General features: G+C 42.6%; 1 protein-coding gene across 5 annotated transcripts in view; it reads left to right on the plus strand.

The window, feature by feature from the left end:
* The window catches only part of Klhl8 (kelch like family member 8), a 47,637-nt gene that overhangs the window by 14,332 nt on the left and 14,959 nt on the right, over positions 1-18,346 (plus strand). For 3 of the 5 annotated variants that reach the window (XM_057773090.1, XM_057773089.1, XM_057773091.1), the window contains exons 2-4: positions 11,138-11,490; positions 15,645-16,193; positions 17,427-17,613. In XM_057773090.1, coding sequence (XP_057629073.1) covers positions 11,281-11,490; positions 15,645-16,193; positions 17,427-17,613 — 946 coding nt within the window. In that variant the 5' untranslated portion in view covers positions 11,138-11,280. The remainder of the gene's footprint in view (positions 1-11,137; positions 11,491-15,644; positions 16,194-17,426; positions 17,614-18,346) is intronic. The other 2 variants (XM_057773093.1, XM_057773092.1) reach the window with 1 other exon arrangement.

The following is an 18,346-nucleotide window of genomic DNA, read 5'->3' on the forward strand; positions in this document are numbered from 1 at the left end:
TGTGGTAATACTATGACCAAAAGCACACTGGGAAGACGAAGGTTTTCACGTCTTAGAGATGTAGTCCATCATGTAGGGCAGCTGAGGCAGGAGGCTGAAGAGAAACCGTGAGGAATGCTGCTTTCTGTACACTTCTCTGGCTTGTTACATGACTTCTCACACAGCCTAGGCTCACCTGCCCAGGGTGACACCGTCCACAGTGGGCTGACCCTCTTGTATCAATGGGCAATTAAGGCAATGCCCCATATTAATATGACAGAGGCAGTTTCTCAGTTGAGGGTCTGTATCTCCAGGTAACTGAGTTTATGCCAAGTTGACAGAAGAAACCTAACCAGCACAAAAGCCAACACTTTGCTCCAATTGCCTGCTCTTTATGTTTCTATCCCATTCCAGGACCCCATTCAGGATGCTGCAATAAATTCAGTATCTGTGTCTCCTTGGTCTCCTGCTGCCATGGTAACCAGATTTCCCTCGTTTCTGCCGACTTTGATGAGTATTGGTCAAATGTCTTGTGGAGTGTTTCATTTGGTGTCTGTCTGATGCTTGTCTCATGGGCAGACTGAGGTTGTGGGCTCTGAGAAGCAGACAACGGACGTGAGTGCGTCTCCACGGCAGCATGTTGAGGCAAGGCTGTGTAACTCCGTGAGATCCACAGTCGCTGCTCCCCTTGATCGCCTGGCTGAAGTGAAGCCACTTCACTGTGAGCTTAGTCTCTGCTTTAGCCTGTTTCATGCTGTGCTCCTTAGAGTGAGGTCACTGTGCCACTACATGCACACCACACCTCAGTAGTAAGGCATCTGAAGGCTGGGAAGGTGGTCCAGTCTAGGAAAGCATTTGCCTCAAAAGCATGAGAACCTAGCTCAAACTCCCAGCACTCACATAAAAACCCAGTGTGGAGACATGCACACAATTCCAATAGTGATGGTGAGCTCAGGGATAGAGGTAGGTGGGTTCCTGAAACCCACTGGCCAGTTAGCCCAGCCCACTTGGCAAAGTTCCAGCGCAATGAGAGACTCTGTCTCAAACAAAAGGTAGAAGGCACCTGAGGACTCACACCCAGGCTTCCTTCGACCACCACACACATGCCATGCACACACATGTGTGTGCACACGTTGGGGAAAACTGCTTGTTTTTTTCCTGGCTTCCCAAACTCCCAAAATAATCATATAGAAACTATATTATTTGAATCACTGCTTGACCAATCACTTAAGCGTATTGCTAGCTAGCTCCTATATCTTTGGTTAACCTATTTCTATTATTTTATATTTTACCATGAGGCTCATGGCCTACTGGCAAGGTTCCAACATATCTGTCTCCTGTGGCTACTGTACATAGCTTCTCCCTGACCTTGTCTACTTTCTCCCAGCATTCAGTTTAGTTTTCCTGCCTAGCTCTATTCTGTTAAGCCAATAGCTGAAAGCAGCTTCTTTATTAACCAATGGCAATAAAATATATTCACATCCTACAGAGGGGAATCCCACATCACCTCTCCTTTTCTGTTTAAATAAAAAGGAAGATTTTGACTTTAAAAGTAAAATTGCATATAACAGGTATTAAGCAAGAATTATATACAATATTTATATCTACTTTATCTTTTATCATAACTAAGGAAAACTATAATAATAACTATCTATTCATCAACTCCATCAAAGACTCCAGAAGGATATATTGCCTAAGTAAACAGGAAGTGCATTGTAATCAGCTTCCAAAACTCTAGAATTGACAGAGAATATCTCGCTGCCTGAACAGTCACCCAAAATTCTTCTGTAACATTGGAGCATCCATCTTCAGCCTACAGGCTGAAGTATCTGAAAGTATCTGGCAGACTTTCCTATGAAGCAGGAAATCAAAGACATTTCCGCCTATATTGGCAGTTTGTCAGTCACTTTCTTGTGGGTCCTACAGAATGTCTGACAGTCTCTTTCAAGAAGTAGGAACCCTGAAGGACTGTCTCACCTTTAGGCAAGTTCAGCAGTCATTTTTCTGTGGGTCCTGCAAGTCAAACAGTTTAGGCAAGAGCAGTTTCTTGCACAAATGGCTAAAACTCCATGAGGAGCCTCTTTGATGCCCATCATCCACTTGAAGTAATTGGTACTGCCAGGAGCAGATGTGTCTCATTGTCATGAAAAGTCCTAAGCTCTAAAAACATTTTAAATGACATATTTTGTAGTCTCTGAAAGATTTGAAGAATACCTATCTAACTGAAATATATCTCTGTGTATCTTGAAAACCTAACATGACTACAGCTTGAATATTATAGATGATTATTTGTTAACCTATATTTCTTAATTATATATTACATTTATAAATGAGCTTCACAAATACAATACCTTAATCAAGAGCAGAAATATACATATAACAAAATTGACCTTAAATTTGTATCAGTAAACCAAGATCCATATCAATGCAAATCTTTATAACATATTCCCCTTTAAATGTAAATAAACATTTATAAATAATATTTGGTAATTTGGGCATAGTTCTCTTCAAAATGATTCCTGCTTTTTGTTGGGCGAAGTAATTTTTAGGAGTGTTCTTGGTGACCTTTCGGGGGGGATCTTGGTCCATCAAACCTCATTAGTCTGGAAGGATTCCACAGGTTCCTTGTCCTCTGTGGAAACAAAAGAACTTCTTTTCCAAAGCAACAAATCCTCAGCCCCAAATTGTGAAGTCAAGATACCTTTGAGCTGGGCGGTGGTGGCTTGTTTTTACTTTTTCTGCAAGTTTCATATTTATTTTATAATCTTTACTCCTTTAATTTATGACTGCACTCTTTTATATTACATTCACTGTCACTTTACTCTTTTTCTTCTCTCTTTCAAGACTATGTACATTTTAAAAACACACTGTGTCTCATTTAGAGGCCTTTTATGTATGAATTTGTGTATCTGAAATTCGTTTCTGTCCAGGAGCACTTCTTGAAATGCTAAGCAGTCTTACTAGGACTAAGGCTGCTTTTCCTTTTGGCTCCACCCAATCCAACATGGCAGAGGCATATTCACTGCCTCTGCGAGCTGTGCCCACTGCCCCAGTTCCAGGTATGCAGTGGGTCTATGTCACACCATTAAACAGATTGTAACACGGTGTTTACAAACCCCTTTCAAGTGCTTAGCCTCCTGAAAGAGCCAGAGTTCATGCAGGCAGTACAGCCCAGAAAGCCACTGTTTTGAAACTGCATGTTCTTTTTTTTCTGCTACTGATGAATCAGGAAGACCACTCTTAAAGGAATCCTACCTCTGTTTCCTTCTAGCAAACAGAGCCAACCAGAGAAAATGCTACTACCAAAAAGTCATGCTTAACTCTGTTCTTTTGTATCTAGGATTCCTTTTTAAGCTTTCTTGGGTTTTAAGTGGATATAGTTGACCACATTGGGAGAGGCCACTGCTTCATTCCCCACTGTTCAGCCCTGAAATAACCACACAGAAACCATATTATTTGCAATACTGTTTGGCCGAAAGCTTAAGCATATTTCTAGCTTGCTCTTATATCCTAAATTAACCCATCTCCATTAATCTGTGTATCACCACGTGGTGGCAGCTACATGGCATCTCTCTGACTCCGCCCACTCTCTGTATATCTGTTTCAGCCTGGCTTTTCTCTGTCCTGCCATTGGCCAAAAACAGCTTCTTTATTAACCAATGGCAATAAAACATATTCCACATCAGAGGGGAATCCCACATCACTCGCACATGCGTGCGCGCGCACACACACACACACACAAAATTCACGCATATGTGAGTGAAAAGTCTTCATAATTTATCTGGAGATTTTCTATCTCCACACTTACCCCCTTCTTCTTTCTGGATTGAACCAAAGGCCTGCTCACAGTAGGCTCATGGTAGGCTTATAGTAGACTCACAGTAGGCTGTCATTCTCCCCCGAACCCATCCTTCTGCGGCTGGAAATCATCGTTCCTGTTTGTGTGTTCTACTCCATCTATTTACTGGTTCTGTGGTTTGTAAACCAGCAAGGCATGGACAGGAGTTATTTCTCTTATGCTTGGGGTTATGCAACCTACACTACTACTGAAGGCATGCGATAGTGAGTTTTACATTGAATATGGTGGTTCCTCAAACCTTGTTTCAAAATGCTTATGTATTCTGGTTCCTTCACCTTCCCATTAGAAAATTTAGACTGTTTGTCATATTCTTTATTATAAAAACTTCTTATTGACTTGATTGGAATTGATTGAAATTGGAACCAGTCTTGTTTACTAAGAAACTGTGGGATCTCTCCATTGCTTTAGGTTTTCTTCGACTCGCTCCAGTGAAGTATTTCAGTGTATAGGTTCTATGTTTCACTGGTCCTATACCTGAGCATCTCCCTTTCTTGGAAGCAATGAACATTTCAAATTTCTGTTTCCCTTGTGCATTGCTAATACATAGAAATAGAGTTGACCTTTGTGTATTTACTTTGTATTTTGTGACCTTGTAAACTTAGTAGTGTTAGGTGTTTCTGCTCCTTAAAAATGTTTTACATTGGAAATGTCTGCTAATGGAATATAAAGGGACCTCCCTGGGGACAAAGGGCATGTGCAGATCTCAAGCCTCGTCCCAGAACCCTAGCCATTGAAGTGTAATGTGTTCTCTCTCCTATCCCATCTCACCTTTTGAGTTTATCAATCAGCCTTAATATCAGATGTGCCATTAAACCTAGGATATCTCCACCACAATGTGTCTACCGTTAAACTGGGGGGGGGGGAGAAGATCCTACAGGGAACAAACTCTGGCACTGTCTCTTCTGTCACTCTTTTCTATGTATTGACCACAACGGTGCAATGGTGGCCCACTGTTATCACACAGCAGACTGTGTATACAGTGTAAGATGCCTGCAGGAAGAACACAGCAGCTCCTGCACAAGCTCACTGCTTCCTCCTCAAGGCCAGGAGAACATAAAGAACGTGTCTTCTGATACATGCAAATCATAGTGAAAGATACATAGTCTTTTCCTGTAAACCCTGTAGGAGAATAAGAACACCAAGTTCCCTGTCTACAGGTCCAACCTGGTTTTTTGCAGCCAGAGTTGTTCGTGTCTCCCTTTCCTTCCCTTCAGTGAAATGTGCGCACATTTTAAGGCTCTGGTTCAGTATGGTTTGGTATTTGAGCCAGAAGATTGCACATATTCAGTTACACTAATGTCAGCCATTCTGTTTCCTTTCAAGTTGTGCCTTTTTATTTTTTCCATTATTGTGTCAGAGAGAACTTACATTTCTTACATGTTTTTCTGTACCAGGCTTTTTCTTTCGGGCCGACAAACAGCTCCCATATCATGACACAGAGAGGTATTAGTTTTGAAGGATCAGTCTAGCTTAGGCACATTCCTGGCTAGCTCTTTTAACTTAACCTGTCTACCTTTTGCCTCGGGGCTTTTACTTTTCTTTCCTTCTGTGCCTGTTACTTTCACTGCTTCTCTTGTCTGTCTGCCAGACTTCTGGCCCCCAGGCATGTCTCTCCTCTTGAACCTAGCTTTCCCCTCCTGTTTATTCTCTCTGCCCGGTAACCCCACCTATCCCTCACCTGCCTTGCTGCTGGCCATTCAGCTTCTTAGGCAGGCAAGGTGAAACAGATGCAACACATCTTTACATAGTTAAACACATATTCTTACATCGTTAAACAAATACAGCATAAACAAATGTAACACACCTTCACACAGTTAAAGCAATATTCCACAGCATAAACAAATGTAACACACTTTTACACAGTTAAAGCAATATTCCACAGCATAAACAAATGTAACACACTTTTACACAGTTAAAGCAATATTCCACAGCATAAACAAATGTAACACACTTTTACACAGTTAAAGCAATATTCCGCAGCATAAACAGATGTAACACACCTTCACATAGTTAAAGCAATATTCTGCAGCATAAACAGATGCATCTATGCCCAGTTAAAGTAACATTCCACAGCATTTTTCCTTCTCCTCTGCACTGCTCCCCTCCTCTTTCAAGTTCTAAGATCACAGCATGCCCCATCCCTAGTACTCTACCATACCATGACAGGGCTTATATTCAGACCCCTACTCCACTTTTAGTTAATGGTTGTCAGTAGCAGAAGGTAAAGGACCAGCTTCATTCTTTTGCATTTGATATCCAGGCTTTTTGTTTATTTGGTTGGTAGTTACTTTGTTGTTGCTTTTTTTTTTTTTTTTTTTTTTTTGGTGGGGACTGAACGCATGCTAGGCAAGTGCCCTGCCACTAGCCAGTGGCCCTTGTTTTCATTAAGATCAGGTCTTGCTATGTAGTGCAGGCTGGTTTTAAACTTGCAGTGAAGCCAAGGCTGTTCTCAAATTCGTAATCCTGCCTACACTCCTGGGTCTTAGGTTCATATGCTACCACTGTACCCTGCTGGTGTCCTCTCTGCACCATCTCTTTTTGTGTTAATCATCTAGCTGTTTCCATGCATTTTACTTTTAAATATTGTTAGTCTGGTTGGATCTTATTTCTGTTTGGTGTATTTGCGTCTTGAGACTTAAATGTTTTTTATCTTGTATGCATCTTGTACTTAGAGTCTGCATTTCCATGCAGTCTAGAAATGTGTGTGTAATTTGAAGGCACTATTTAAAATACTCACAGACTTGTTTCCAGTGGTCACCAACAGTAAGTCCCATGTACTCATTTCCCACAGTGGGGACATCGCATGTGGCTTGAGCACGAGGGTTTACAATGATGGCTCACATTTCACCTGTCTTTTGCACTAGCTAGTGTGTATGTTATCATGTGCAGATTCGTGTAAGGGCACCCTACACACAGTTCCATCAGTGCATTTGGACCTCTTCTGTTCCCCATTTAAAGTCATAGCCCCCCTCTCTCATCCTCCCTTTCCTTCAGAACCCCCTTCCTGTCGTCCTGTCATCTGAGACTTTCACAGACAGTGGTGTTCTGGGTAATGTCTCAGGACTTCCAGTAGAAACCGGAGACTATAGATTGCACACCTCCAGACAGTTTTACATGCACACAGATACTTGGAAAGACAAGTTGTCCTCTGCTCTCTACATGTGTGCCATAACATGTGTGTATTCACTCCTGTACCATACACATATCATCATCCATGAAATTTAAGTTGTAACTTAAGCTCAGTAATAAATTAGTAGCATTTAATGAGACAGAATAATTATGTGAACATATTATAATAAAAGTGCATGAATGCAATCCCCTCCTCTCTCTCAAAATGTCTTACTATACCATACTCTTCTCGTGTTGACAATACTACAGTACATAGACAATGAGATGAAGGATGGTGGTTCTGGATGCAGCATTAGGCTACTATGTATGGGTTACCTGAGATATACACACTGCAATACTGTTGGAGAAGAGGCCGCTTGTAGGTTCCCAAGCTACCCGGCTAGCTTAGACCCGAAATAATCACACAGAAACTGTATTAATTCAATTGCTGCTTGGCCCATTAGCTCTAGCTTTTTATTGGCTAACTCTTACATATTAATTTAACCCATTTCTATTAATCTCTGTATCACCACGTGGCTGTGGCTTACCAGCAAAGTTTCAGCATGTCTGACTCTGGTGGCAGCTCCATGGCATCTCTCTCTCTCCACCTTTTTTCTTCCACCATTCAGTCCAGTTTTCCCCACCTACCTAAGTTCTGCCCTATCAACAGGCCAAGGCAGTTTCTTTATTCATTAACCAATAAAAGCAACACATAGAAGGACCTCCCACACCATTTCCTCTTTTCTGTTTAAGTAAAAGGAAGGCTTTAACATAGTAAAATTACATATAACAAAACAGTTATCAAGCAAGAATTACAGTTACACTGTTTATATTTACTTTATCTTTTATCATAACTAAGAAAAACTATATTCTTCAACTCCATCAAAGACTCCAGAAGGATATAATATTACCTAAGTAAACAGGAAGTGCATTGCAAGCAACTTCTAAAATTCCAGAATTGACAGAGATATCTAGAATTGACAGAGACCGACCTGGACAGTCACCCAAAGTTCTTCTGTAACATTAGGGGATCCATCTTCAGCCTATAGGCCCATAGTATCCAACAGACTTTTCCACAAAGCAGGAAATTTCAAAGACAGTTCCATCTATATTGACAATTTGTCAGTCATTTCTTCTGTATACTGCAAAAAGTCTCGCAGATTCTTTCATGAAGCAGGAACCCCAAAGGATCACAATACCAACCACAGCAGCTACTAAGTGCTAATGGGTGGATTACGTCTACAGATTGGAGACACTAAGCAAGCACATAATTTGCCTCCTGAGCAGGGTGGACAGGACTGGACAAGAACTTTCCTGCCCCGGGGCTGGAGAGATGACTCAGAGGTTAAGAGCAGTGGCTGCTCTTCCAGAGGACCTGGGTTCATTCCTAACACCCACATATCAGCTCATGACTATCTATAAATCCAGTTCCAGGGGACCTGGCACCCTCACAGACATGCATGTAGGCAAAAAAACAATGCACATAAAATAAGAATAAATAAAAAAGAAGTTAGCCTGTTTTTTTTTTAAAAAAAAAAAAAAAAGCTTACCTGCTCCCTAGAATGGCCAGTTTCTGTTCAGAACCTTTGAATTATTTGTTTCTAGTGAGTTTCTTTTAATTTTTTAGACCAGGGTTGATTGCATTTAAAGATGGTTATCATGCAAAGTGTTTACAGACTGTGCCTCGCCCTGATTGTACCACCAGTTCAGAAGCTTTGAGACTCCTGGGAACACAGCTGTGCTCCTGCGCATCTTCTCATTGGTGCCACTCTTACTACCGAGGAAGAGCTGAGCAGTTGTGATGGGGTACAAATGACCCTCAAGCCAAAGTTACTCACTTGTTGACTCTGTCGAAAATGGTTTTGATTGTACTACTTGTTTTCTATTGGCTCTTATTTGGTTTCTGCTTCTTATGACCGGGCTTCACAGTACAGCTTGAATTCAGGATCGTCACCATGCCTCGGTCTCACAAGCGCTAGGATTATAGGTGTGCACTACCATGCCTGGCTCTAAAGTAGGGCTGTGAGCTTAAAAGAGCTGCTGTGGGGGCTGGGAGCTGGGGAGCTGGGGAGCTGGGAGCTGGGGAGCTGGGAGCTAAGGAGCTGGGAGCTGGGGAGCTGGGTTGGTAACGTGTTGCACAAGCATGAGGGCCCAAGCTCTCTTCCTCAGCCCCCGTCCCTTCCTCAGCCCCTTCTTCCTCAGCCTTCACGTAAAGGCCAGGTGCTGTGGTGCCAAGGACAGAGACAGCCTAGTTAACCCTGTGGACTTGAGGTTCTTTGAGAATCCTGCCTCGGAAATAAAGTGGCAGGCATTGATGTACCTGATGTAGACCTCCAGTCTCCACACACAGTGCTACTCCTTCATACACGTACACAAGACGTTGTCATGGTGTTGGTAGCTACCGGAATACTTATAGATGCTTCTCTCAGGTGAAATTCTAAACCTGACAAAGTTTCTATGGTAACTTTTGATGTGAACAAACCCCCGGAGACAATCACCTTTCAGGAGGAAATACGAATTTTGGTTCGTGGTTTCAGAGATTTCAGTTCACACGTGTTTTGTCCTAGCGCCTTTGGGTCTGTGATGAGGTCAGTGCACCATGGTGGACGTGTGTATAGAGGAAACTGCGCACCTTACAGTGGTCGGGAAACGGGAGGGAAGTGACCGGGGTTCTGGTAACGCAGCATCACATTCTGGGGCATACCCTCACTAATCTGATTTCCCCTACTAGGCCCTACCTCTTTTAAAAGGTTTCATCTCCTCCCAATAGTGTCACAAGTCTGCCAGCAAGACCATTTGGCACATGGACTGCAGAGGGCCTTGGAGATCCAAGCTCTAGATGTGCCTGTTGTATATAATGAATTATAGAAACCTAGTGACTTAAAATAGCACACTTCTCATCTCAGTTTCTGTGGATCAGAAGTCTGTCCTTGGCTGTATTAAAAGTGGTCGGGCTCCATTCTCACATGTCTTCACCATGGAAAATTCTTGCTTCTAAGGTTTCTTTCTTCTCAGTGTATGGCTGAGGGTCCTAGGTTTTTACTGTCAGGTAGAGGTCTTCCTCGGGTCCCAGGGGTTGCTTTATATGGCAACTCCATGGACAGCAGAGAGCCTTTCTCTTCAGTCTCCTTATACGGCTCTGTGTAGTCTAATGTAATCAAGAGTGTGGCACCCCAACCTCTTCCCACATTCTGTAGCTTACAGGTTGTAGACAGATGTGACCTGTTGGGGACTACCATCATGTGTGTGTCACGGAAACTTCAAGAACGTATTAGTAACTACAGTCCCTAAGTTTGCAGCACACATTTTGTTCGCTGATGAAAGCTGAGAGGCAATAGGTAAAGAACCCCTAGGCCTAACTTTCTGGCTAAGGCATTCATAATTCTCAAAAACTGCGTACCATTGCAAGCCTCCATCCTAACACAGATATCTGTAGCATTGTTCACAGTTCTCTAAGTGCCCTGGTGTCAATTGCACGTCTGGGACCCTCAGGATAGTCCTGTTTATAGAGAGAAACCGAGGGTTAGGAAAACCTTCAAGAAAGATCACAGTCAGTACGTGGTAGCAGATGGTTAAACTTAAAACCCTTCGTTTCTATCAGGTAGGCAGAATTTAGCATATATCTGTTAATGATAAGGATATTCATCAGATATGCTTATTAATGAAGCAAGTGTGATTTTGTATGTATAAGTTGTATTTGGAAATGCAGATACAGTGAGGTTTGTACACTACCATTCAGCGTTCCCTGTTTCTGGTTGTATATGTTTAACTCTTGAAATATTCCTGTGAGTGATGAATCCATTTCCCAAAAGAGATAACTAAGGTGGAGGCAGTGTCTTAACTGGTGGAATCAGTCTGACATAGAATCTAAGAAGAACCTAATTCAATACAAATAACCTTTGATTTTTGCTTTGCATCCTCAAACAACGCTTCTGAACTTAAGCTTTTTTAGTTCACAGCTTCTGCTTTTGAAGCCAGTGCAGCCATGTTTATGTCCTTTAATTATTCTTGTATTGAATCTTAAAGATGTTCTTCCGCTGATGTAGTTAGCTGAAGTGAGTCATGTGACATTCAGTGTCAAGCTGCAGGGCATCCAGCATGACCAATGTAGTTGCATGTATCATATTGATAAATTATAATCATAATGCCTTTTAGTTTATCTTTGTGTTTCATTGGTTTTAAACATTTCAGAAAACTCTGATGACAATTGAAGGAACTTTGAAAGATGTCTGAAGTTTAGTGGCTACATCTGCCTTCTGTCTTCTCACCCCTAAAAAGGAAAAAGGAATAAATGGGATGTTTCAGAAGAGAGCTACATAAAAAGAGCGTTGCAAATGGCTTCAGAATCTACCAATGGGAAACCAGCTAGGAGTCACGTGACAAAGGGGAGGCGCCAGCATCAGCCAGCCAGGAGCAGGTCCTCTGTCAGTGAGTGCGATGGCGACGACTCCTTCACCTTTGAAGCCAACGAGGCGTGGAAAGACTTCCACAGCTCTCTCCTCCGGTTCTACGAGAACGGGGAGCTCTGTGACGTCACTCTAAAGGTGAGGCCGTCTTTCCTTTCCCCAGCTTCTTTGGTACAGCATGGAAAATGAGAGTTCTGTTCTTACAAAAATCAAAAAAAAAAAAAAAAATCATTAGGTATCACACTGTTCCGTCATTACCTTAGTCTCAGTTCTTTGTGAAGCGGTGTCTCCTGGTAGCCCACGGTAGCCTTGAACTGATGATCTGAGTGTGGGATTACAGGTGTGTGCTACACTGTGCCTGCAAATAGGAACGTTTTTATGCTAATTTGCTGTTGTTCATTTTATTGGAATTTTTCATATAATATATTCTGATCACACTTTCCCCTCCCTCACTTCTGCCAGATCTCCCTACAATCCACCCACCCACCCAACTACACACACACACACACACACACACACGCACGCATGCACGCACGCACACGCACGCATGCTTTATAAAATAAACAAACAAAAATACAAACAACCCAAGGAGGGAGACAAGAAACACACACACACAAAATCCACAAAATCAGAAACTATGATACACAAGCAAAAGACAAATAAGACAAAAAACTGCCCCAATAAAGCACATGAGACAAAAGTCTCCACAGTACCACTGAGGTCATTTGTGCTGGCCATCTACTGCTGGGCATGGAGCCTGCCCTTAAGTGTGATTCCATTGGAGAAAACTAACGTTTCCTTTTTAAGTTATCAAATGGAGACAGCTCCTTGGATGGGAGCAAGCCCAATTCCCCCCTCATCACTGGGACCCCATCTGGCTTGGATCTGTATAGGCCCTGTGTGTGCTGCCACAGGCTCTGTGAGGTCATGTGTGTCAGTCCTGCTGTGTCTGCAGAGCAGTTCCCTCGGTGTCATCTGTGCCCTCTGCATGGCTCCTTGAGCCCAGAGGGGAGGAGTTTGGTGAAGACACCTCATTTAGGGCTGAGTGCTCCAGTCTCTCTCTCTCTCTGCACACTGTCCAGTTGTGGGTCTCTGCAGGAGAGAAGTGTCTCTGATGGCTGAATGAGGCACCTATCTGTGGACGTAGTAGAACGTCATTAGGAGTCATTTTATCGCTGCTTCTTCAGCAGAACCGTGGTATTTGGTACCATCTGAGCAATGCCAGTATGGGTTCCGTCTCTTGGAGAGGCCTGAATTCCAATCAGAGGCTGATTGGCTGCCCCCATAGTGTTTGTGCCAGTGTTTCACCAGCATGTCTTACAGACAGGTCACTGTCGTCGATCACCAGATTTAGCTGAGCTGGTGGTTACCTTTCTCCCCTGGTAGCATGCAGTGTCCCTCCCAGTGCCATGAACACTAGCCAGTAGCAGTGAGATCTCTTTAACAATTGGGCCTTTCCCTCAATTTGTGGAGAATAAGCAATTTTTTTTTTTTTTGGCAATAGCCTGAGATCTTTGGAAGTTCCTAGAAGGCCTTTGGGCCAACAACTCTGCTGACATCAATTCCTGACCCTGGAGGTTTCACTTGGTTGTGAGAGATGTCTAGTTGGAGCATCGTCTCTGTGGTTGTTGGTGCCTCCATTTAGATTTCTTTTATATATGTATTATATATTTAGGATGCTTCTCTAGTAATAGGTTTTAGGATCCCATAAATGGCCCTTAGTGTTAGTTGTCTGATGGAGGTGGGTCTTGCATTTATCTGTTGCTTTCATTGGTTAATTAATAAAGAAACTGCCTAGGCCCATTTGATAGGCCAACCCTTAGGTGGGTGGAGTAAACAGAACAGAATGCTGGGAGAAAGAAGCCGAGTCAGGGAGTCGCCATGATTCTCCCACTCCAGACAGACGCAGGTTAAGATCCTCCCTGGTAAGCCAGCTCTTGGTGCTACACAGAATATTAGAAATGGGTTAGATCAATATGTAAGAGCTAGCCAATAAGAGGCTGGAACTAATGGGCCTGGCAGTGTTCAAAAGAATACAGTTTCCGTGTAATTATTTTGGGGCATAAGCCATGCGGGCGGCCGGGTGCCGGGGACGCAGTCCTGCCGCTCTCATTACTACAGTTGTCCCTCTCCATATTTCTCCTCTTGTTCTCATCCTGTCCCTCTTTCCATTTAATCAGCCCACCCCAGTTCTCTCAACCACCCCCATTTCTCCATAGCGATCTATTCTAGTTCCCCTTCATAGGAGTCCCATACTGGGTACCTAGCCTTGGTGTAGCAACACATCAAAGGCTTAAAAGCTGACATCCACATGTATGAGAAAACATACAATATTTGTCTTTTGGGGTCTGAGTTACCTCAGGATGATTTTTTTTTCCTAGCTCTTTCTATTTACCTGCAGATTTCATAATTTCGTCTTTTTAACAGATGAATAATATTCCGTCGTGTAACTGCACCACGCTGTCATTACCCATCCATCAGTTAATGGGTATCTAGGCTGCTTCCAATCCCTAACTATTGCGGATAGGCACAATGATGATGAACTTGGTATCCCCACAGTAGGATGCACAGTTCAGCAGGTGTATGCCCAAGAATTGTAGAGTTGTATCTGAGGTAGATATACTCCCAGGTTCCTGAGAGACCGCCATGCTGATTTCCATAGTGACTGCACAAGTTTGCACTCCCACCAGCAATAGATGAGTGGCCCCCCCTCCGCACATCTTCACCTGCTTGAGCTCTCAGTTGTTTTATTGCTCTTGGCTATTCTGACTGGTTTCTGACTGGTGTAAGATGAAATTTCAAAGTAGTTTTGATTTGCATTTCCTGATGACTAACGATGTTGAATATTTAAGTGCTTCTCGCCATTGGTTTTTCATCTTTTGAGAACTCCCTTCTTAGTTCTGTACCCCATTTTTAAATAGGGGTGTTTGTTTTCTTGATGTCCAGTTCTTTATAAATTTTAGATAATAACCCTTTATCATATGTGTAATTGCAAAAGAGCTGTTCTCATTCTGTGGCCAGTCTCTTTGCTCAAATAGAAGCTTTTCAGTTTGATGAGGTCCCATTTATTAATTGCTACTGGTGTTCTGTTCAGAAAGTCTTTTCCTGTGTAAGTGACTTCAAGACTATTTCCACTTTCTCTTCTATCAGCCTCAGTGAATCAGGTCTTATGTTGAAGTCCTTGATCAGGTGGGAGTTTAGTTTTGTGCAGGGTACATTCTCCTACTGAAGCCATCCGGGTTCACCAGTACCATTTGTTGAAGATGCTCTTTGTTTTCCAATGTGTAATTCTGACTCTTTGTCAGAAATCAGGTTTCCAAAGGTGTGTGTGCTATGTCCTACGCTTTAGGTTCCATTAATCAACATGTCTGTTATTACCCCAGTGCTGTGCTGTTTTACTGCTGTAGCTCTGTACTGCAACTTGAGACTGGTGGTGGCAACACCTCCAGAAGCTCTTTTATTATTCAGGATAGTTTTCATTATCCTGGGGTTTTGGGGTGTGTGTGTGTGTGTGTGTGTGTGTGTGTGATGAAACTGGGAAGAGAAGGAGGGGAAACTGTATTCAGATTATATTGTTTGAGAAAAGAATCTATGTTTAATGAAAGGAGAGGAAAACCCCACTGCACTTGTTGTTCTTGAATGATTCTTAGTTCAAGTATTTAAAATTTCCCAATTTTAAATATGGAAATTTAAAAATTAATTTAAAATAAAAAATTTCTGTGAAGAATTGTGTTGAAATTTTGGTGGAGATTTCACTGAGTCCGCAGATTTTCACTATATTAATCCTACAGATCCAGTAGCATAGGAGTGCTTTCCATTTTCTTCTGTTTCTTCAATTTCATTTTTTCAGTGTCTTAAAGTTTTTATTATACAAATATTTCACTTCCTTGTTTAGAGTTACTCCAAGATATTTTTTGAAGTTATTGTGAAGGGTACAATTTCTCTCCCAGTCCATTTGTCATTTATAAGAAGGCTATTGATGACCTTGGGAGGCAGAGTCAGGCAGATCTCTCTGAGTTTGAGGCCAGCCTGGTCTATAAGAGCTAGTTCCAGGACAGGCTCCAAAGCTACAGAGAAACCCTGTCTCAAAAAACCAAAAAAAAAAAAAAAAGAAAAAGATATTGTTTCACAAAATGATCCTTAAATTTGAGATAATATAGAAAACATTAATTTAGTGTGGCAGCTTTGGGAGATGAAATTATGTTCTTTAAGGAACTGGCCTAGATTGACGCTAAGGATTGCATGAGGGAGTGTGCTAGAACTGCCTTCTCACCGTGTGTGGTCTTGAGCAGGTTGGCTCGAAGCTGATCTCCTGTCACAAACTGGTGCTGGCTTGCGTCATTCCCTACTTCAGAGCCATGTTCCTTTCTGAAATGGCTGAAGCCAAGCAGGCACTGATCGAGATTCGGGACTTCGACGGCGATGCGGTGGAAGACCTGGTGAAGTTCGTGTACTCCTCCCGGCTCACTCTGACTGTGGACAACGTCCAGCCGCTCCTGTATGCGGCGTGCATCCTGCAGGTTGAACTGGTGGCCAGGGCTTGCTGCGAATACATGAAGCTGCATTTTCACCCCTCCAACTGCCTGGCAGTACGAGCCTTCGCCGAGAGCCACAACAGGATAGACCTCATGGACATGGCGGACCAGTACGCATGCGAGCACTTCACTGAAGTGGTGGGATGCGAAGATTTCGTGAGCGTGTCACCCCAACACCTCCACAAGCTGCTGTCCTCCAGCGATCTCAACATCGACAGCGAAAAGCAGGTCTACAGTGCGGCCATCAAGTGGCTTCTTGCCAATCCCCAGCACCATTCCAAGTGGCTGGACGAGACCCTCGCACAGGTAGGGCTGCAGGGGGCTGTATGCAGGTGAGGCTGCGTGGAAGCAGATCCGCGCTGTGCCATTTCTGTGTGCTGTCGTTTACAGGGTGTAGTGCTCTGGAGTTAACTCTTCATGGCCTGTGCGGTTCCTACACTATGGTAATCTGCACTTGTTGTTCTTGAATGATTCCTAGTTCAAGTATTTAAAATATCCATGTGAAATAGTCATGGATACAGTGTTAGGACACAGTTCTACCTATAACATACCTTTATAATGAAGTTTCTAAGTTTTAATGACTCATTTTCCTAATGAAAGTGTAGTTATTCCTAATGATTGTAGATGTATTCTGGAAAAATACCACATAGTATCACTTTGGGTGCTAAAGTTTCAAACCTGAGAAATGTGTTTGTTATGATTGTTGATGTTTTTGACTGTACTGTGGGTGCCTTGATAAGGAACTAACAATAAGCCTTCCAGGATCTGTACCCCATGTTCCCCTTTCCTTCTCTGTTGTCTTCTCTTGCTCTCCCTCCACCTCTCCCTCCTTTTGTTTACTTTGTTTACTGAGAAGTGAAACAAGACTACTCAGAAGGGAAATGGTTTCCTTTCCTTACCCTTTCCTGAAATGAATGCTTTGTTACAACTTTGGAATTGATAAACATGCTGATCTAGGTAGGGAGGGAACTCAGTGGACAGCTTGCTTGCCTACCGTGAATAAAGCCCTGGGTTTGATCCTCCACACGGCACAAGTCAGGCATGGTAGTGCGTGCCTGGAACCACAGTACAGACGAGATAAGGGCCGGATGATCAGAGTCAGAAAGCACCCTTGGCTCACAGGAAATTTGAGACCAGCTTGGGCTGCCTTCAAATCTGTCTGAAAATGAAACAAAAAGACAAAACAAAACCAACTAAAAACACCGGGTACTTGATTCAATTTATTGTTACTTGGAGACAGTCAATGTAGCCCAGACTAACCTGGTACTCTATCACTGAGAGGCCCCAAGTTCAGACTCCTCCTCTCTTGGCCTCTCATACTCCGGGAGTACAGATATGATTCATCATGCTCAGTGATACTTGGATTTAATAAAAAATTTTAATGTTGTTATCAAAATCTTAGCATATTAAGAACAAATTTATTTATATTTTTACTCAGAAGAAGAAAACATATCAAAGTGTGATTATAGTTGTTTTTTAAAAGCATGTCTAACAATTATTTTCAACTTTTACTTCACATGTAACTGTCGATGATTTTAGGTCCGTCTGCCGTTGCTGCCGGTTGATTTTCTTATGGGTGTTGTGGCAAAAGAACAGATTGTCAAGCAGAACCTAAAGTGTAGAGATCTGCTGGATGAAGCAAGAAACTACCACCTTCATTTGAGCAGCAAACCCGTCCCTGACTTTGAGTACACGGTCCGCACTACCCCAAGGAAGCACACGGCCGGTCAGTAAATTATTACTCGTCTCTGCAGCTTGCCAGAAAGGGTCTGACGCAGCCGAGGGCTATTGGTTATGTGTGCCTATACTTGATAGTCAGTTAATTCGGGTCTGAGTGTCTTAAGGGAGTAATTAGTCAGTAGGGATGTGTGTATGTGTGTGTTCATGATTCTTAATGTACATCATTTAGTTACTAACATGAAAGTTTTTTGGTTTTGAGCTTGGCTTTATTAGACAAAATCTCACTGTACCCCAGGCTGTCCTCAGACCCACATCCCTGCCTCTGACTCCTGAATGTTGAATTGCTGTCATGCACTGCTGGGCTTGCCTACAATAAGCCAATTTTTATAAAAGACTGTAAGTCCTACAAAATCAGAGGCAAAGGCTTTTCCTCTGAGGTCTTCCCTGGTTCTTTGGGCAGATTAGACACTACTGGGGCCTTTAGAAAACTTTGTTGGAACCTGTTTGACTGTGTTGTCTTGTAATCTGTTTATTGACATGTCTCGAGACTGACCTACTCTTCAGAAGTGGCTGAAAATCTTTAAGGCTTGTATCTATAGTGCCAGACATTGAGCTTGGCACACATCACATATTTCAGTACTTGTCATTGTATTTAACAGAATCCAAAGAAAAGCATAAAAACATACCTAACGTTTGTGTGAAAGGCTGTGTTAAACCCTTAGAATTTAAAACTCCTATACTTTAAGAAGCACATAGTTTCCTATTAGTTATACTATTTT

Source organism: Chionomys nivalis, chromosome 6 (assembly GCF_950005125.1).
Source record: "Chionomys nivalis chromosome 6, mChiNiv1.1, whole genome shotgun sequence".
NCBI classification, from domain to species: Eukaryota; Metazoa; Chordata; class Mammalia; order Rodentia; family Cricetidae; genus Chionomys; species Chionomys nivalis.